At 38.6% G+C, this 22,206-nt stretch overlaps 1 protein-coding gene across 1 annotated transcript in view; it reads left to right on the forward strand.

Moving 5' to 3' along the window:
* Positions 1–10,691: 10,691 nt before the first annotated feature.
* Positions 10,692–22,206, forward strand: part of HELB (DNA helicase B) — a 33,949-nt gene continuing 22,434 nt past the window's right edge. The window contains exons 1-6 of the mRNA XM_068561722.1: positions 10,692–10,885; positions 12,657–13,067; positions 13,965–14,134; positions 16,246–17,124; positions 19,443–19,620; positions 20,803–20,944. Of these exons, the coding sequence (XP_068417823.1) occupies positions 10,699–10,885; positions 12,657–13,067; positions 13,965–14,134; positions 16,246–17,124; positions 19,443–19,620; positions 20,803–20,944 (1,967 nt within the window). The 5' untranslated portion in view covers positions 10,692–10,698. The remainder of the gene's footprint in view (positions 10,886–12,656; positions 13,068–13,964; positions 14,135–16,245; positions 17,125–19,442; positions 19,621–20,802; positions 20,945–22,206) is intronic.

The raw sequence follows: 22,206 nt of genomic DNA on the forward strand, positions 1-22,206 counted from the left end.
GAGCCAGCCAGGAAAGAGGTAAAGAGCATTCATTTCTCCCACATGTACGATGAACCTCAGACCCCTGAATATAGAGTTCTTATAACTTGATCCACTAACTATGTGAAAAATAAGTAACCTCCATGCAATTTGAGTTATTTATCACTAATCGATGACATCAGGTTGTAGGTATCTTTATCATAGTTTTAAATCTACTCTAAGATCTCAGAGAAGTATGTGTAGGTTTTACAACTCTCAAACAAACAAGAGAGAGGCAACAAATCAAGAATGAGTTTTAATCTGCTGCAATATGAGTCTGCACACAACCCCAGAGTGTTCTGGGTGCATCCACAGAAGCTGAGAACATGTAGCAGGAAAGAGCATGGGCACTGGAGCCAGACTCCCTGGCTTCAAATCCTGGCTCGGCCATTTCCAACCTTAATCAAGTCATTTTACTTCTCAGTAGCAGTTTCCTCATAATTAAAATGGACATCTTGTTTATTATTATTATTATTAGTGAAATATTTGAAAATTTTAATGTAAGATTTTAAATCTTAATTTAACTACAAAATAAAATGGGCATTTTAATGTTACCACTTCATGGGGCTGTTGTGAAGAGTAAATGAGTTAATTCACAAAAAGCACTTTGTGGTTGGCACCTCGTAAACACTCAAAATTAGCCATTATTATTGTTTATCATAATAATAAATAATAATAAAGGATGAAGATAAAAATACAGAAATATTCTGTTTTCTGAGTGTGAAAACATTTTCTTTGCACTCTCCACATTCTCTGTTTTTTTTTTCCATCAAAAATGGAATTTTGGAGATTTTATATTTCTTAATGAAATCTGCCATTGGGTAAGATGAGGTGGTATTACAGCATTATGACTTGTTTTTAAAGCAGAGTGTTCAAATTCTTTTCTCTCCTGCCATGCATCTACCTCAGTGTAGTTATCCTCAGTGTAATTCTCTTTCTGCATTGTACTCCTTGTCTGTCTCTCTTTCAGACATCCCTTCTCTTTTTTGCTCCTTATTATTCCAGCCTAGTTCTTTATATCTTACTTTTCTCCCGTGCTTCATAAGCTGGATGGGTTTTTTTTGTCCTTGGCCAGAAGTAGATGTCACATGCGGAATCTTCTCACCAAAGGAGGAAATTCTCCAGCCATTTAAAATAAACCCAGGGAAACACACCTGCTAATCTGAAGGCAGTTTGATTTCTGAAATAGGGTGGACCCTATGGAATGCTCAAATATATTTCTATCCCATGAAGTCAGTCTTCTATTGCTGATTATGAATTGCATGGGCATAGCACTTTTTACTTGGTCCCTGATTTGCTTTCCTTCTGTTCAATAATTCATCCCATAGCCAATGTAACACACTATCTTATCAATGTCAGTTTAATATTTCTGCCTCTGTTTCTATCGATCCATATCTGAAATAAGTAACTTCCACTCTGGACATTCTCTATCCTTACTCTTATTTTTGCTCCTAGTTCTCATCATCACTTGATATTTGTACTTACTTACTTTTGACTATCTCCTCTCACTAGACTATACCGGGACTTGGTCTGTTTTGTTCACTGTTCTTCTCCAGTACGCAGAACAATAACTGTCCTGAAATCTATATTTACTGAATAAATGAGTTGTAATCTTCTTATGACTACTTCCCATACTTTTTCTGTTTTTTATTTCTATTTTTTATTTCACTTATTGTATAAGATTAGATCAATAATTTGCATAAAATGCCTCACAAATAAAGACCAATATGACTGAGTAGGGATCTACCCCCAGCACCACCTCTCTGTGGTAACAGAGCTGAATGCTTTTGCTTTGGTGCTTACCTCACTCATGGCATGTTTGTTAGGAAAGGAGCTTCTAGAAAATATACTTAAGGAGGCAATAATTTTTTATCAATATATTCTCCTACAACTTAAAAACTCATATACTGAAACAGAAATAGAAGGGCATAGATTTAGCCCTACCAATATTTTAGCTTGAGCAAAAACTTATGTAATAAAGCAAACTAAATTGAATTGCAATTGAGGTGACTGGGGCCATTTCTTTGTTTGTAACATTTAGAGACAGGGGCTTAACATCAAAGTCAGTTAATTTCATCAGCATTTCCACTGAAATGCCCATATGGCAAAGAAGAGGGCTTGCATGCCTCATGGGGTCTTGAGGTACTAGCCAGTCTGTCTTCGCAAAGGTGAAATTACTTTTAAGTTTTATCTTTTACCTTAAAAATTCTTGCCAACCTTTCATTCTATGTAATGCATCCTTATTTTTTTAAATATTAGAACAGTGTACTAGATAACATTATGAGACAACTGGACACTTCAAAAAGCCTTTTATCTTGAGACTTTTTGTCCCTTTCTGGTGTACCACCACTTACCTACCAGGAGTCTGGAGTCCTGATTAGAGAATTATGGAACTAGATGTCAGCTCTTTGTGAGTAAGTCTTTTTGTTTCTTCTTTTTTTATTGAAGTATAGTTGATTTACAATGTTGTGTTAGTTTCAGGTATACAACAAAGTGATTCAGTCATATATATATACATATGTATATATATACATATGTATATATATATTCTTTTTCAGATTCTTTTCCCCTATAGGTTATTATAAAATATTGAGTATAATTCCCCTTTTTGCTTCTTTAAATCTATTTTGGGACTGCACAATACTCTCACAGTGTTTTAGCTTTCAAAGGTCCTCTGAATCAGGCCCCCAGTGCAGTTTTCCAGCCCCGTGTCCCATTAATCCCAAATCTACATACCTTAATTAAATTATAGAAACTTTTGGCAAGGGCCATTATTATTTACTTATGTCCCTCACTATACTCACCAAACACAACCATCTGGTATGTGGTCACTATTGTGTCAGGAAGGATAGGCTAGGTTCTGCTGACTTAAGAAACAAGTCCAGGGACTTCCCTGGTGGCGCAGTGGTTGGGAATCTGCCTGCCAATGCAGGGGACACGGGTTCTATCCCTGGTCTGGGAAGATTCCCACGTGCCGCAGAGCAACTAAGCCCGTGCGCCACAACTACTGAGCCTGCGCTCTAGAGCCCGCGAGCCACAACTACTGAAGCCCGTGTGCCTAGAGCCCGTGCTCCGTAACAAGAGAAGCCACCGCACTGAGAAGCCCGTGCACCGCAACGAAGAGTAGCCCCAACTAGAGAAAGCCTGCGCGCAGCAACGAAGACCCAACGGAGCCAAAAATAAAAATAAATAAATAAATAAATAAAAAAAGAAACAAGTCCAGTGCTTCCCTGGTGGCACAGTGGTTAAGAATTCACCTGCCAATGCAAGGGACATGGGTTCAAGCCCTGGTCCGGGAAGATCCCACATGCCACAGAGCAGCTAAGCCCGTGCGCCACAACTACTGAGCCTGTGCTCTAGAGCCCGCGAGCCACAACTACTGAAGCCCATGCGCCTAGAGCCTGTGCTGCGCAACAAGAGAAGCCACAGCAATGAGAAGCCCACACACCGCAACGAAGAGTAGCCCCCACTCGCCGCAACTAGAGAAAGCCCGCGCACAGCAACAAAGACCCAACACAGCCAAAAATAAATAAATTGACAAATTTATAAAAGAAAGAAAGAAACAAGTCCACTGCCTTAGTGGATTAACACAAAAGGATTTCTCCTTATTTATTCAGACCCTACTGCGGGTCCCTGTCACTCTCCAGGGCAGTTGTCCATTAGATGATGGCTCATCGTTGCACCTCACACTCCTACAATCACCAAGGCAAGGAGAGTTGAGCGCCCAAAATTAAATGCCTCCACCCTGAAATGATGCTTCGCTATCATTTTATCAGCCAAAGCAGGTCAGATGGCCATGACTAACTCCAAATAGGTGAAGTACAGCCCTACTGTGTGCCTAGAAAGAGAGGGGAACGAGATACCAGTAGACAGGGGTAATACGTGCCGCACACATGCAATCTCTTAACTGAACAAAATCTAACACATTTTTAATTAGGATTTCTGCTCTGTAATTGTCAATCTCTTTGGTAATCCTATTATTTAATTCATTTTTTAGTTCTACTGTTCTCCTTCGGACCCCAGTTTAGTAAACAAAACAGACAAAATGCTAATTTAAACATTCACCTGGATAAATTAATTCAGAGTGCTTTCCCATAACTGTGAAACCATCATTATCATGACTACATCTTAACTGCATGCTTTACCTAGTCATTAATTAAACAGGTCACTAAACCTTATTCCCTCCCTACTCTCCCAATAAAACGTTTAGGTTTTACTAATGATAGCTTCACAGTGTGTTAGCTGCCTTGATACCATCCAGGCACACTAAAACAAATGTATTTCCAGTGTAACTAGAAAATACATTCTGTGTAATTTAGGGGAAAAAACTTCTACATGAGAAGCAATATGAATGAGACACTGAAATTCTTTGCTTCATGATTCAGGTTGATTGATTTATTTAACAAACATTGCCTGGATTTCAAGGGGATATTGAAATGAGAGCTTGGTTTGTGTGAGATGAATAGCCATGTTTTCAGAAGAATATGGTTAAGCTTCTGTTTACGACCTTCACTGGCTTCTCACTGTGGCCTCCCAAAGTACTGCAAGTTCTGGCTCTAGCCAGGCTCTCTGTCCAGCCTCATCTCCTACCCACTCCTCCTACTCTTGACTTCAGCTACTGGCCTCTTGTCAATCCTGGAATCCCTCTTGCTCTTTCCTGCCTTTTTGCCCATGACATTGACTTTTTGGAAAATCCAGGTCAGTTGTCTTGTAAAATATCCCATGTGCCAGATCGAGTATGCACATATTATGGCCTGTTGTTGTACAGCCCTAGAGCTAAGAATAGTTTTTACATTTTAAGAGGGTTTTAGAAGAAAATTAAAAAAAAAAAAAAAGAAAAGAAAAAGGGGGAGGAAAAAGGGTGGGGGGAGAGGGAGAGGGAGTGGGAGGAGAGGAATTATGTGATGGAGACCATCTGTGGCCTGAAAAGCCTGAAGTATTTACTTTCTGACCTTTATTCTAGATCTTTTTGTTTCCACGTGGTATTATTCACTTTGTACCTCAGTTCCTTGGATTTTGGGCAAATTGAAAAGTAGGTCTAGAACTTTGCTGTCCAATATTACAGTCACCAGCCACATGTGGCTATTGAGCACTTGAAATGTGGCTCGTTCAAACTGAGGTGTGCTATAAGGGTAAAATACACATCAGATTTCAAAGATTTAGGATAAAGAGTGTGAAATATTTCATTAATAATTTTATATTGATTATCATGTTGAAATAATATTTTGGATATATTGGATTAAGTAAAATGCATCATTAAAATTAATATCACCTGTTTCTTTTTTTCATGTGGCTACCAGAAACTTTTACGTTGCATATGTGCTTCACATTATATTTCCATTGGACAGTGCTTGTATAGAACCTTGATTAAAATCAGGTTAAATATTTTTGGCAAAAATACTTCATAGCTGATCTTATGTAATCATAGTGCATCACAGCATGAGACACACATCAGTTTGTGCCATTATTAACGGCACTAAGTTTGATAACTTGATTAAGAGGAGACTGACAAGTGTCTCCACTGTAAAGGTCCACTTTCCCCTTCACAATTTATAATTTCTTATAGCCATGGGACTATCAGCTCCCCAGTGACTTTTCACTTAGTGGTTTTAGTATCCTTTGGTGATCCTCGCTTGAATTAGTTTTTATACTGGGGATTGCAAAATGGTGTTTTTTATTTTAGAATTTCTTCTTAAATTTCTTTTATTTTTTATTTATTTTTTACTTTTTCAAAACAAACAACTTTTTATTGACGTATAGTTGATTTACAATGTTGTGTCAGTTTTTGGTGTACAGCAAAGAGATTCAGTTATATACATATTCTTTTTCAAAGTTTTTCCATTATAGGTTATTACAAGATATTGAATATAGTTCCCTGTGCCATACAGTAGGTCCTTGTTGTTTATCTATTTTATATATAGTAGTGTGTATATGTTAATCCCAAACTCCTAGTTTATTCCTCCCCCTCCCCTTTCCCCTTTGGTAACCATAAGTTTGTTTTCTATATCTGTGAGTCTATTTCTGTTATGTAAATAAGTTCATTTGTATCATTTTTTTAAGATTCCATATATAAGTGATATATGATATTTGTCTTTCTCTATATGACTTACTTCACTTAGAATGGTAATATCTAGGTCCATCCATGTTGCTGCAAATGACATTATTCCATTCTTTTTATGGCTGAGTAATACTCCATTGTATATATGTGCCACATCTTCATTATCTGTTCACCTGTCGATGGACATTTAGGTTGCTTCCATGTCTTGGCTATTGTAAGTAGTGCTGCTACGAACATTGGGGTGCAGGTATCCTTTCGAATTAGAGTTTTTGTCTTTTCCGAATATATGCCCAGGAGTGGGATTGCTGGATCATATGGTAACTCTATTTTTAGTTTTTTAAGGAACCTCTATACTACTCTCCATACTGTCTTATTTAATGTCAGTTAAATTCCTTAACTGACATTCTTTTCTTCCTTTCCTTAAAAAAATTTTTTTAGTGAGTATCACAATGGACACATCAGTTTTCATTTGCTCAGTGTGTTACAATCAAGTGCAGTCATTATTCTTTTTGTTACTCAAATCTCTCTAAATTTGGCTAGTGGGAGGCCCTTCAAGCTGGCTCCTGAGTCCTTTTTATCATAACCCTGTTAGCTTTTGAGTGCTTCCTTGCCTTCTGGTACAGGAAATCCTAGGGCCACCTTGTACTTCCCTGTCCTGGAGGTGGAATCAGCCATTTCTTCTTTTTTTAAAAAAATTAATTTATTTATTTAATGTATTTATTTTTGGCTGCGTTGGGTCTTCGTTGCTGGGCGCGGGCTTCCTCTAGTTGTGGCGAGCAGGGGCTACTCTTTGTTGCGGTGCGCGGGGTTCTCATCGTGGTGGCTTTTCTTGTTGTGGAGCACGGGCTCTAGGCACGCGGGCTTCGGTAGTTGTGGCTCACGGGCTGTAGAGCGCAGGCTCAGTAGTTGTGGCGCACGGGCTTCGTTGCTCCGCCGCATGTGGGAACATCCCGGACCAGGGCTTGAACCCATGTCTCCTGCATTGGCAGGCGGATTCTTAACTACTACGACACCAGGGAAGCCCCAGCCATTTCTTAAGAAGCCTCCATTTCTTTTAATAAGAAATGGTATTCCAAAACCAACATGAAGGTGGTAGATGTGATCAGAGTTACTGGGGTGACGTTACTTTCAGGCCCTTTCAGTAGACAGAGCTAGAATACGTATTTTAAGAAATCACAAGCTCATATTGATATTTCCAGCTCAGGTATAATGCTATAGGAGTTTTTCTTAACTTCTTTTATTCTATGTTTGTATTTCTCTTCATGTACATTAAAAACCTTCCTTTGATAAAACACAAAGACATTTACTTATTTGCTTTATCCTACAATACACATTGTATTCAAATTACAATAACAATATTACAACTAACATTAACCATAGTGTGTGGTAAATTTTAAGATTACTTTGTAGATCTTTTGTCCTCAGAATATAACCTACTAAGGGTATATAGTCAGAGTAACTTAAAATATTTATTCGAAGTATTCAAAAGTAACTTGAAGTAATTATTTTCCCTGAGAGGTTATGTTATCCATTTGATAGATAGTTTCCTTTGTTTCTGTTTGTGTTCAATTTTAGGTTTTGATTTTGTTTATTTTTGAATATGTGAAACATTTTCATGGTTCAGAAGTCAAAACCATTATAAAAAGTTACTCAGAGATCTTGTTCCCATCTTTTTCTCTGTTATCCTGTTTCCACTCTATCTGTAGGTAACTATTTTCATTAAATTCTGGTTTATGTTCCCTGTGTTTGTTTGCTTGTTTTGTTTTTGCAGAAAGAAGCATATGCAAACATATAAAACTATTTTCATTGTTTTATGTCTTTTTTCTTATTTAATGTAATATCCTGGAAGGTCTCCTTATCAGTTCAAAAAGGTATTCCTCATTCTTTCTTTTATAAAATTGCTGAAGAATACTCCATTGTGTGGATGTACAATAGTTTATTCAATAGGTCTCTTACTGGTGCACATTTCTACTGTTTCCAATCCTTTGCTACTACAAAGGTTATACAGTGAATAACCTTATGCCTATGTTGTCTTATGTTTGTGGAAATGTAGCTTCAAGAATCATATTTTTAGAAACATCCCAAGTGATTCTGAGGCACAGCCAGGTTTGAGTATTGTTTCTTACTGTGTACTGTAAAGATGGTATCCAGGAACCTAGAATTGTTAACATTTTAAAAAATGAGGAATCAACAGGTAAAGAAGCAAAGTCCTCACCATCCTGAATCCTAACCTACACTACCTAGAATGCAATTGAGTTATATAAACAGAAGCTTAACATCTGGAGTCTTGTGCCTAAATCATCCTGTTGGTAACAAGGTTATCTTATGTATAAATGCATAAGTGACCCACATTTGGGCAGCAGGTAGCTTTCAGTTTGGATACGTTGAGTCAGAGGGAGCCAAGGAGCATCCAGTCCTGGCATCTAATAGGCAGTTGTTTGCACAGGTTTGGAGATTAGATTGAGGTCATTAGCATGTAGGTGACAGAGTAGGTGAAAGATGATTGAGAGAAGGATTACAGAGTGAGAAGGTGCTTAGGATGGAACCCTGGGGAACACAAGTACTTAAGAGGCCAGTAGAAGAACCCAAAGAAACTATAAATGGCCAGAGAGGTTGGAGGAAAACCTGAGAAGACAAGTCACAAAAGCCTAGGAAGCAGAGTGTTACAAGAAGAAAATAGTTATCTGTGTCAAATACTGTTGAGAGGTGAGGCAAGACAAAGGCAGAGAGGTATCCACTGCATTTAGTAACAAAGAGACTAGTGGTGAGACATTTGTCAGATCAGATTCCATGTTGTGCTGGAAACAGCAGCCATCCTGAGTGTTAAGGAAGGCGTTCCACCTCATACAGACGATCCTTGGAAACACTGATGCAACAGAGAGTGTTTCTAAAAGTAACAAAAGTTGCTTTGGACCCAAAGGAAAAAAAATCAATTTTAGTATTTTCCCCTGTAAGTTTTTAAAAAAAGAACAAAAGAACTTTATTTTTTATTGAAGTATAGTTGATTTACAAAGTTGTGTTAGTTTCAGGTCTATGGTCCCATAAATTAAACAAACAAAAAAACTTTGGTGGTGGTTGTTATTTATCTATATTAGACTCTAGAATAAGATACTTTTGGATTTAGCAAACAGTGTATGCTTAGTTATTTTAGGTTTATTATTGAGTAATTTCACAATAGTATCAAAATAGTAATGTAGTAATATATTTTATGGTGTTCCTCAAGAAGTACCATGACTTTCAAACACTATCCCCATCAAGTATGGGAACCATGGCTCCAGAATAACTTTTTTAAAAAAAATTTTTTAATTTATGATTTATTTATTATTTTTATTTTTGGCTGTGTTGGGTCTTCGTTTCTGTGTGAGGGCTTTCTCCAGTTGCGGCGAGTGGGGGCCACTCTTCATCACGGTGCGCGGGCCTCTCACTATCGCGGCCTCTCTTGTTGCGGAGCACAGGCTCCAGATGCTCAGGCTCAGTAGTTGTGGCTCACGGGCCCAGTTGCTCCGCGGCATGTGGGATCTTCCCAGAACCAGGGCTCGAACCCGTGTCCCCTGCATTGGCAGGCAGATTCTCAACCACTGCGCCACCAGGGAAGCCCCAGAATAACTTTTAAACCATTGTTGTCTTCTACTTGCTTTCCCTCATTCCTGTCTATACCCTGGGCTGTAACTAGACTTTTTTGCCCCACTGTGAGCAGGCAGCAGTCCAGCTTAAAGAAGTTTGGGAGGCTAGGGTGTACTCACAGAGGAAATGATAAAGAGGACTTTGAAAGTCATCTAATGTGGCTGAGCATCAGAATCTACAACTTCGGACGTGGGTTGAAAAGAAGCCTGGGTCTCTGCCCTAGATCCCGATACAATGGGTATGGAATGGGGCCTAGAGATCTGTAAAGTGCCTTTGATTATATAAATGCAACACCTGACGAAAACAGAGGCCCAAAGGAGTCACGACTAGGCGGGTCTCCCGATTGGAGATTCGCGGTTCTGCGCTTTGGGTGGTGGCCCGAAGGGCATCTGGGTTTTCGTTTTGGAGGCGTCGGGGAGGGCTTGCTTTTCCAGGCTCTCTGGGTTCACTAGACTGGCGTTCGCTCGCGTTTCTCTCTATGCAGGAGTCGCAGCGGGTTAGCTGCTCTGCAAGTGCCCGTATGCCGCTGCCCAATCAGCTGATTCCCTCCGGGCACCTGGCGAAGCCTCAAGTCTGGCTGGAGAGAGCACCCCGCCCCCGCATCCGCTCCGCCGCTTGCCCGCCCCCAGCTGAGCCTCGGCCCTCCCCACCCAATCCCGGTCCTCCGCTGGGAGCTTGGGACGGAGGTTCGCTGCCGCCCCGCCCCTCCGCGCAAGCTAGCCGCCGGGGGAGTGGGAGCGTTTGCGAAAGCTGATGGTGTTTTTTTAGAAAATAAGTTTCAGATGTACAGCATTGTGGTTCAACATCTGTATATACTAGAGCGTGATCACCACTACAGTCTAGTTGCGATCCGTCACCATACAGTTAACCCACTTCATGCATTTCTCCCAACCCCCTGGAAGCTGACGGTCCTACAGTCGCGGAGCTGATTGGCTGATCTTGGGCGTCTACGTAGCCCGGGTTTTCCGGAATTTGGGTTGAGCTCGGGAGAGTGGAGTATGGCTTCGCTGAGTCAGGCATTGCGCGAGCTACAGGGACCTTTGCTCCCACCCAAGGACCTGGTGGAGGACGAAGATGATTATCTGAGGGGGGATGCGGAGGAAGAGGAAGATACGGTGTTTGTCGATGCCGAGGAGCTCTGCAGTGGGGGCGTAAAGGCGGGCAGCCTCCCTGGTCGGCTCCGTGGTGAGGAAGCAACTCGCCCCTGGGGATGGGTTTGGAGGATTAATGAACTGTTTCCCATTATGGCCTCGTCCCAAGTAAGGCGCCCCATCGCTGCTAATAGATTTCCTTTGGGATGGCCTAGCTGTTTCGTCCTGTTTAGGATAAAATAAAAACAGCAACAACCACAAGAATAGCAGAGACTTGAGCAAATACTATGTGTTAAGCTTGGGCTCCACGTGTATCTCATTTAATGATGACAACTTTTTCAGGTAGTTTCATAGTCGAGGAAACAATGGGTGTCCAGCCAGTATTCACACCCAGAATCAGGGCTTTTAACTATTTTCCTGTCTTTCCTGGAGTCGAGTATGTGGTTACTTTTCAGCTACTTAGACACACACGCACATAAGAAACACCCCAAGGCACTGTTGATTCATTAACCTTGTGTTAATAACCTTGTGATCTGTGTTTACCTTGGATAGTTTCCTGTCCTAAGAATTATACCTCTTATGTGAACCTGGTGACTGATGTTTAAGAATGTTTCAATGTTCAGACCACTGCTGTACTGTAGAATTTTCTCTGGTGATGGCATTGCTCTATATTTGCTCTGTCCAATACAACAGCTGTTAGCCACATGTGGCTATTGAGAACTTGAAATGCAGCTAGTGCACCTGAGGAGTTGAATTTTAAATTTTAATGTTAATTAATTTAAATAGTCACAGGTGAGTGGACAACACAGGTTTAGACAGAAAATTTTTAAGTATTTGTGGAGGGTTTAGTCATTTATCCTGAAAGTGTTAGTGATTGGCTACCATCTTCCAAGCAAGGTGTTTGTTTTGTTGGGATACCTTGGAGAGATTAGATGATGAGGTTGCTGTCTTAATGGAGCTTACCCTCTAATGAATTAAACAGACGTTCTGGGCTTCCCTGGTGGCGCAGCGGTTGAGAATCTGCCTGCCAATGCAGGGGATACGGGTTCGAGCCCTGGTCTGGGAAGATCCCACATGCCGCGGAGCAAGTGGGCCCGTGAGCCACAACCACTGAGCCTGCGCGTCTGGAGCTTGTGCTCCGCAACAAAGAGAGGCCGCGACAGTGAGAGGCTCGCGCACCGTGATGAAGAGTGGCCCCCACTCGCCGCAACTGGAGAAAGCCCTCACACAGAAACGAAGACCCAACACAGCCAAAAATATATATATAAATAAAAATAAAAATTAAGAGCTTTGAGATATAATTTAAAAAAAAGAACAGACATTCTATAAATAATCACAGAAATAACTATAATATCACTCAGTGCTTAGAAGGAATAGTAAGAAGTGCTATGAGAGGTTATATTCATGAGATTCAGGGCTTTCCTGAGGAAGTGACAATTAAGCTGAGGTCTGTAGTAAATGGGGTAAACAGTAAGGAAGAAATTATTTAAGGCAAGTGGAACAGCTTTTGCAAAGGCCCTGGGTAGGAGGGACCATGACATTTTTTAGAAACTGCTTGAAGGTCAGTATTGACTGAGATCAGAGTAGCAGAGAGAGGCCTGCTTTTAGAAGAGGAACAACAGACTTTTGCCATGTACCATGCCTCCCTCCTGAAATACAAAAACAGATGAAACATTGTCATGTTCTAGAGAGCTTACAGTGTAGTAGAGGGAGACAGATAAACAGGTAAGTGGAATATAGACACTGTAATAGACATCTGTAGAGGGTACTGTCCAGGGATTAAAGAGAGTAGTGGATTTGACAAAACATTGGGAAGAAATTTTAAATTATCCTAAATTAACTTTTTTTTTTTTTTTTTTTTTTAGTTTCAATTTTTGATGAAAACACTCACCAGCAATGTGAAGTGTTTGGACGTTTTCCATTAATGGGTCCTTGGTGGCGAGTGAAGGTACAGGTACAGCCTGTAGGATCAAGGAGCTATCAAGTTCAAGGATTTCCTTCTTACTTTTTACAGTCAGATATGTCAGCACCAAATCAGTTACACATCTGTTCCCTCTTTCTTAAAGACTGTAATGTCCCCAGTGAAAACAGAAATAAATTTTTAGCATGGGTAAATGATGAATCAAGTTATAAAGACCTCAACTTTGAAAATCTTAGGGAAAAATTAAGAACTTACCAAAAGAATATTGGAAGGAATACTCAAAAACATTCTACACAGAAAACGCAAGAAGAGTCACCACCAGATTACGAGATACTGCTTCCTCTGGAAAACACAAGTAAGTGATTTTATCATTGAGTTTTAGTGTAATTGAGATACTGGATGACTGGTGTGTTTAAAATATTACCAGTACAGTATTGATATCTTGGTATAGCATTCTTTTTTTAAATTGGTTTGATGAAATGTGTTTGTATTGCTTTTGGAGTATGTCATTGACATTGCAGGTTCCTCATTATAATGTGAAGAGATTGGGTGAGATGATCTTTAAACACCTTTCAGTTCCTTTCCTGCTCTAAAAGTGTGATTCTAGGTCTCTCTCTAACTTTTGTGTCCATAGGATTACCTTGAGTCATTAAGAAGAAGTTCAGTTATCAATTATTCTGTTTCAGAAGGCAGAGAAGAAAGGCAAGAATATGAGCAATCCATTTTGGAAAGATTTCAGTTCAAAATAGTTTAAAATAACTTTTAAATATGGTTTGTTATCTGGACATTCACACATATGGAATATTTCATTTCTTAATTTTATCAAATAAATTTGGCAGTACATCATTGAATGATTTCAATGATGAAAGCATCATGATTACAGTAAGAAGAATGATTATAAAGATTAATATGTAAATGATTTTTAATGCTTAGCTTTAAATTTATCTATATATTATTGAGTCAGAAATTTTATTCTGATTCTATTGCAAGCAGAAGGAAACAAAAGTCTAAGAGGTAGCTATCTAAGCATTTGAAGAACATAAATTTTGGTGTTAAACACAATGAAAACCATCTTGATACAAAAGCAATTGTTATAATACAATCAATTTTCTTGCTGGTCACAGTAAATTTATTACTCTCTGTTTGATTTGGATTTCTTAAACTGGTTGTGCTAAGTGGGAAAGTCCATCAAATCAGTTGCTCTAGGAGCGCATTTGTATGTTTTTATTTGTTCTTTTCTGATATCCTGTAGTTCCATATATAACAGTGATGAGAGCTTTGCAGTTTCCAAAAATAATGGAATTCCTTCCAGTTCTTCTGCCCCGACACTTTAAACGGCTCATAAGCTCAGATTCTGCAGAGGTGTTGGAAGAGATAGAAGAGATTTTACGTACACAGCCATGGAAACTCGGATTTCGTAAAGTAAGAAAGACATTTGTTTAGCATTTTGTAATCTTATACAAGGGAGGATGTCTCAAGCTTGACAGTTTTTTTGCATCTCTTTCAAGGGAAAGAAATTTGTATGACTTCAATGTTGATTTATTTTCCTTGCAGTGTTGCAACTAAATATAAACTTCTTCTACCTGTAGCTCTTATGCAATAAATTTACAAAGGAAAACAAAATAACAAAATAAATGACATTCAAATTATCAATACTTAAGTTACATAATTTAATTTCATAGGACATTTTTTGTAACTAAATTGCCATTGCACCTTGAATATAGATCTCATCGAAGACAAGTTCTTATGAGTTTCGCAAGTCCATTCTGCTGTGCTACGCAGTTCCTCACTTTCCTATTTGAACTTTCGAAGACCTTCATTATTTATATGGTGTATGATGATGCCATTTGATTTTTTTTCTTTGGCACAATAATGTTATTTACAATTTCTTTGGCACTTCTGTTTTTCTTATTAGAGACCAGGAGTAGTAAAGTGGCACTGTGAAGCTCCAGAGATGTTGAAAACCAAATGTGACACTTAAATCTTAGCAGTACTTGGTTATAGGTGGTTTTCCAAATGAAAATACAATTTAAAAATTCTGAGATAATTGGTGGGATCCCCAAGAATGTTTACAGATCTCACCCCCTGCCCCCCATTTGAGAAATACTGGAATAATGAATTTGTTCCCTCTATAAAATGACTATGATTTCAATATGCTTGGAAAAATGAGATTCTGGAACATTAGATTATTATATATATTTATTCAGTAAGAAAGAGAAGCAGAGCAAGTGGGACTCAAGTGGGAAAAGGAGGCTTGGAGTCACCTTTTCAGCATGTAAACCACCACCCAGAATAAAGACTTTTACTGAGGTTTTATATTCATTTGCTAGGGCTGCTGTAACAAACAGCATAGACTGGGTGCCTTAAACCACAGACAATTATTTTCTCACAGTTCCGGAGGCTATAAATCCAAAGTCAAGGTGCCAGCAGGGTTGGTTTCTTCTGAGGCCTCTCTCCTTAGCTTATGGATGGCTGTCTTCTTCCTGTGTCTTCACATGGTCTTCCCTCTGTGCTTGTCTGGGTCCTAAAATCTTCTTATGACACCAGTCATATTGGATTAGGGCCCACCCCAGTGATCTCATTTTAACTTAATTACCTCCTTAAAGACCCTATCTCCAAATATGGTCACATTCTGGGGTACTGGGTGTTAGGATTTCAACATACGAATTTTGGGGGGACACATTTCAGCCCATAAAATGTATGGAGGGCTCCAGGGGTGATGTCTCCATGGAAAAAAAAATGGAGCTGGTAGACAACCTACTTAGTGGATCATGGTGAAGGAAGTTCTGTACCTTTTCAGTAGAGTTTGGGCAGAATTGTTGATAGGCATATGGAAAACTAAACAAGCCAAGAAAATGAGGCAGTCAGTAACCTCACAATACACACAAGAGTTCAACACAAAGTTAATGTAATCACAGCATATCATGTCACTCAGCCGTGAATCCTGTTTACACTGATTTAACCAAAATCAGTTTTCAAAATGTATACTGTAACTTTTCTCAAAGATGGGAGGAAGAGAAGCATGTGTGGAAGTGACAGTATAACGGGAGCAAACTTCCATGAAGAAAGACTTTCCATAGTAAGGAGTTAACTCTAATTACCTAGTTTTTTTTTAAAAAAATTAAGGAATAGTATAAACTACGTAGAAATGTGGAGATAAATCCTGGAAGAAATAACTGAAAATGTTGAGGGTGTTGCCTTTAGAAGGCATGGAAAGGGTAAGTCAGAGGATTCCTATTTTTTGTGATAAGTCTCATAGTGTTATTTGACTTTTAAAACTGTATGTGTATTGCTTTGAAAAAACATAATTTTAATTATGAAATTATATAGATCTCTAATCACAGTACAGTTAATTAAAAAAAATTAGTGATGTATTTGGTACATAGTTTTTTTTCCCCCAATTTTGTTGAAACACATGTCTTCTGGGACTTAAAAAATTATTAATAAACACCATAGTTTTCACTGTAATTCTCATAATAGTCATCAATATTTATAATTTTTATGAAGCAAACTTGAACTTTCTTTTCTTAAAGATAACCTACAGACAGTTGAAGCTTCTGCAATGTGAGGCAAGTTGGACATCGTTTTGTCAGTGCAGGTCTCTTCTCCAGTTGATGACTGATTTGGAGAAGAATGCATTAGTAATATATTCTGAACTGAAGCAGATGTGTAGACAGCAAGGGCACACGTGTGTTGAAGAAGCTGACTTAACTTCTGAATTGTCAGACCGCATGTCTTTTCATGATGCTTGGCAGTCTCTGAAGTTCTTGAAGGATATCGGTGTGGTGACGTATGAGAAGGGCTGTGTCTTTCTTTATGACCTTTACCAGGCTGAAAGAGGCATTGCCTCTTCAATCTGTGACCTGATGACAAGGTCGCCATGGCGATTACATGTTGATGTCAAAAAGGTGCTTGCGTCTATTCACACCACAGGACCTGAGAATTCAGGAAGTGATGATACGCTGAATAACAGTAAACCTGATGAAACAAGATTAGAAGATCCTGTGGATATTTGGGACACGCAGGACAGCAGTGACCATATTTTGGATAATGGTGAAAATGAAGTTAAGGCAGAAATAAGTGAAGTCCAACTGGATCAGGATCAGGTGGCTGCTTTGGACATGATTTGCTCCAATGCTGTGACAGTCATAAGTGGGAAAGGTGGTAGTGGGAAGACCACAATTGTTAGCCAGCTTTTTAAGCATATAGAGCTGTTGGAAGAAAGAGAAGTGAAAAAAGCTTGTGAAGATTTTGAACAAGACCAGAATGTACCAGAAGAATGGATTACCTTCACCCAGCAAAGTCAGCCAAAGCCGGGCAAGGCTATAGAAGTTTTACTTACAGCACCTACAGGGAAAGCAGCTGGCTTACTGAGACAGAAAACTGGTTTCAACGCTTATACGCTATGTCAGGTAAAGCCTTTTACATTTTTTCTCTACATAAAACATTTGCTTTAAACACGGGCTTAATGTAATGAGTTTATTTTTCATTTCTTCCTGACAGCCATCAGTAGGTATTTATTGAATGTCTTCTAGATCCTTGCCTTGTGGTAGCTAATCATTTAGATCAGTGCCACTCAAAACAGCCAGTCTATAAACTGTTACTATTTGCAGTGAGATAGGAGCTTGTGCCAGAAAGTAGATCGGTGTACTGCTTCCTTCATTGAGAAAGTCTTATTATGAGAAAAAAAAAAAAAAAGTCAGGTAAACTAAAGTGTATGCTTAATGCTGTAGTTAGTTTAGATTCTGGCACATGCCCTGTTTCTCAATGGGACTGGTTTCAAACATGAGTCCACATTTTGTAGAATGAAAGCTCCATCAAAGTGAGGACTTGGATCATCTGGTTTAGTGCTTTATCTCCTTTGCCTACAACAGTGCTTGGCAAATAGTAGTTGCATAATAGAAATCTCAAATGAATTAAGATGCTTGAAAAAAATAGCTTTGGCTATAGTTAAGAGTCCTGAAGTTTTAAACTTGTAAAGAGTTGGAGAGTTTCCTTTAGCCCTGATCTGCCATTTTATAGATCAAGGAACTTAGTCGTTGGAAGATTTCTGAAGGAAATAATAATTGAATTGGAGTCTAATGGACGAGGAAGCTCAGGTAAGGAGAAGAACATTTTATTTAAGGGAAAGACCTTCCCAGAGGCATTGAGGTGAATGATCAAGTGCATGTAGAGGGTTTTGAGGGGACTGCGTTGATTGGAATGAAGTCTGTGTATTGTAAAATAATGGGAATTACACTCGGTTTAGACCGGGAATTTGAGCTTTAAAGTTTGTAAAGTATCTTGCCGTTTCATTAAATCCTTGACAAACTAGTGAAGTGGGTAAGTGACGTTATCTGCATTTTACAGGAGAGCCAGTTAAAATTTGGGTGTGTTAAAACAATTGGCCCCAATCCCAAACCTTAACTGGGTGCAGAGCTAGCGCTGGGATTCACATTTCTGACCTCCCAGCTTGCTTCTCTTTCCAAGGTGCCATGACCCCCTCATTTACTACGGACCTTGTATACCTAACAAAGAAGCTTGGACCTGATTTACTGCGGAGCCATTTAGGTTCCTAAGCAAGAGAGAGAAATGAAGAAAGCAGTTCTAAGGAAGGCTACCTAGAATCATAGACCCACGAGCCACCTTAGAAATTGCTTTTGCATTACTTTTATTTGTCACATGAGTGGGCATGGTCCTAGAGAAATTCAGTGTAGCTCATTGGTGGAAGAGTCTTCTGATCAGTTTATGATTTTTTCCATTACGCCTTCACTTCTGTTTAGTCTGAAGGATTGAATTAGAAAAGGAGAGGTCAGAGAGGGATCATTACTAGATTTCATCTTATGTTCCAACTCTGATCAATTGGTAGTATCTTAATATCGGGTTGGGATGCTGGGAGGACATTTCTGAAGCCATGTTTAGGCTCAGGAAAGAGTGTAAGGGCACAGGAGAGGCATTGAGGTGGCACTTATGCCACTTATTTGTCATCCTTGGGCTAGGGATACCAGGTTTAGCAGATAAAAATGCAAATAATTTTTTAGTGTAAGTGAGCATATATAGATATATGCATACAACATAGAAACATTTGTGGAACGGTATGCAACAAAACATTTAACATTCTCTGGTTGTAATTTTACAAAAAAATTTTTCCCTCTTCTGTATTTTTTTAAATAGTAAATATTATTACCCCTGTAATAAATAGCTTTTTTAGTTGTCTTGGTGGTGGTGGTTTTTTCAATGTTGGGGAAGTAAGGGAGTTTAGAATACTAGGAGAAAAAGTAGTATTTTCATAGTTAGTTTGGGCAGGCACCCCCTAATTTCCAGAATAGAGTATTACAGTTGGGAGAAGAGTGGGGCTTAAGTGTTTGGGCCATCTCAGAAGGCCAAGAGAAAGGTTTATTTGGGGGTAGAAAACAATAGGGAGTTCTCTCTGGTCAAGAGTGATAAGAGAACAGTTGGGATTCTTGCAGTGGAATGGTGCTGTGTGAGAAGCTTGTTAAACACACCAAGTACTCCCTGGGAAGCAATTTTTTGAACTATTTCATCTGTCTTTTCTGGGATTCATCCTATCACTTTTGTGTTCTCTATTTCTTCAGTCTGTTTCCCTATGTTACTCTATGTACAGCCTCCCTGTCCCTTCCCCATTTAAGAGTTTTGTTTTAAAAGAATATGTTGTTAAAAAAAAAGTTTTTTTTTTTTTTTTTGGTAAATTTTATAACCTGAATTTAAGAATGCCATACTTTGCTTGTAGGTCAATTATAGCTTCTACTTATGGGAGAAAAAAACAACGACCAAGGACATGCCATGGAAATTTTCTTCGGTTAGAGTTCTGGTTGTGGATGAAGGGAGTTTGGTATCTGTCGGAATCTTTAAATCAGTTTTAAATTTACTGTGTAAGCACTCCCAACTTTCTAAGCTTATTATCCTTGGTAAGTTAAAATATTGTTGGAATCCTAATTGTTTGGTTCAAATTATTGTGGTTAGTAGGTTCTTTATACCATTTCACTGTTTTAATATCCATATCCTACAGGCGGGAAGCCATTTCTCAGACCCCACTCTGAAGCCACTCTGAGTTCAGTCTGACCAGTCTCTTTATCAGCTTGGGTGGCTCTTTGTTTTGGCCAGGATATCAGCAAGCTCGGTTGTGAATGAAATAGAGTTGTGAGGAGTTACTGTAATTACCTAAATGATGACTATTAAAATAGTAAAATTCTCACAGACTCAGAGTAAATCAGGATGTAGATCATTTGGAAGTAATAGAAAGTCTGAAGTATAGACCACTTAAAAGTAATTTTATGATTTTAAGCTAATAATTCACATTAGACCTCACCAGCCTCATAAGTCCTCTCCAATTCCGGTGAGATTCAGTTTGATGCTATTATGTAGTACCGATGTGTAGACCATGTTTTTTAATGGAGGAAAAAATAGAATTGCAATGAGAGAATCAATATATTTATAAATAACTGTTTTAGGTATTTGAGGATATTGCGTAAGCAGTTGATTTTATTAATAGCCTAAGCATTCTCTCAGTTTCCACCCAGAAAATAGTTTCTCTTTTCTCTAAGGTTTGCTTGTTTGTTTAAAGTAAAAAGATTTTTAATAGAGCAAAATGTTATCACTACATTACTAGAATTTATTATGAAATGCACTGGGTTTGTTTATTTTGCATTTTGTACGTTAAGTTTATTTATTTGAGGCCATAGATTCTTCCGTGATTAGTAAGACATTGAGCAAGATTGAATAAGTGACTAAATTCTAGATATCTAAGGCCTGTTTTTTTCTTTACCTGTTGGTGAAAATATATGCCCCAACAGTTTGCCTGTGTTTATAGATATGAAAAAAGTTCAATTCATGTTTTACCTTACTGTGTTATCACTATTTTTTCTATCTTATATTGTTTAATTGGAATGGTTTTTGTTGTTATTGTTGTTGTTGAGTATTTTTGAAGACTTAATGTTCTTAAGTAATTTTAAGCAAAGATTTTTTTCATATTTCCTCAGAGTAAGTCTTTATAATTATAGCATATATCAGTAGGGAGAAATAAAAATAATTTCTAAATTTCGAGATCCCAGTTACATAAAACCTACTCTATCTATTTTTCCCCCTTTTAGGTGATATTAGACAGTTACCCAGTATTGAACCTGGTAACTTGCTGAAAGATCTTTTTGAGACTCTCAAGTCAAGAAATTGTGCTGTTGAACTAAAGACAAACCATAGAGCAGAATCTGAACTAATTGTGGACAATGCTACAAGGTATAATATAACTAAAATTTTGCATTTTCCCTCTGTCGTATTAGAAATAAAGGTAAAAAGAAATATTAGCTTTTGAATTAGGGTGATTCAGTGCAGTATGTTTACCATGCTCTTTTAGCAAACCTTTTCTGTCCTTCAGGTATGTATACCTTTTGTCCCACAGTTAGAAAAGCAAAGTATTTTTCATTATTGATCCAAGATAAATTATTGTTGAAATTTAAGTATAAATGTGTTTTCCTGATTTTAAAAGTATATATGTGAAATAAAGTTGCATCTGGCTTAGAGACCAAAATAAACCCAAGGGGAACAGAGACTCGGAAATGAATTCATTAGAGTTCAAGGGTGACTTGGGGAAGACATTTCCTGTAATTTTTTTAAGGGGAGCCCAAAGCAAAAAAAAAAAAAAAAAAAAGAAAAAGAAAAAGGTAAAGAGAAAGGTATTTTACTCCTTGATGAATCCTGGTGGCACCTATGGCATATTACTCTCCTTAAAGTAGGAAAGAATCCTTCTCTTTCCTTAATCTTTGCATAAGCCTTTAGAGTAATCCTCTGTAATAGACGTGATGGGACCACAGAATATTAAAAGACTTTTTATTCATTGGGCCAAAATTTATCTTTTTTAAAATTATTTATTTATTTATTTATTTATTTTTGGCTGTGTTGGGTCTTCGTTTCTGTGTGAGGGCTTTCTCTAGTTGCGGCGAGCGGGGGCCACTCTTCATCACGGTGCGCGGGCCTCTCATTATCGCGGCCTCTCTTGTTGCGGAGCACAGGCTCCAGATGCACAGGCTCAGTAGTTGTGGCTCACGGGCCTAGTTGCTCCGCGGCATGTGGGATCTTCCCAGACCAGGGCTCGAACCCGTGTCCCCTGCATTGGGAGGCAGATTCTCAACCACTGCGCCACCAGGGAAGCCCTATCTTTGTTTTTGACCCTCTTTTACAAGGTGCTGTTTTTGTTTGTTGGTTGGTTTTAGGTTTCATTTTCCCTTTATTGGCTGTAGTGCATGCTTTATTTCTGTATCTACATGGAATTATTTTGGTTCTACCTTATCACTATCTGTTATTTTGGGAATTATAGGGATCATGGGGCAATCAGCTGAGTGGCAGAGGATTATAGTTGATTTGAATAAAAATTTAGCACAGGTTCTGAACTGCTGCTAAGATCACGAATTTAGCCTGAAACTTCATTGCCTTAGGTCTTCTTTGTACAACATTTTGTGTGTGTCTGTCCTCCTGCCTTTGGACCTGGTGTGTATCCATCT

This window comes from Eschrichtius robustus, chromosome 13 (genome assembly GCF_028021215.1).
Source record: "Eschrichtius robustus isolate mEscRob2 chromosome 13, mEscRob2.pri, whole genome shotgun sequence".
Lineage (NCBI taxonomy): Eukaryota > Metazoa > Chordata > Mammalia > Artiodactyla > Eschrichtiidae > Eschrichtius > Eschrichtius robustus.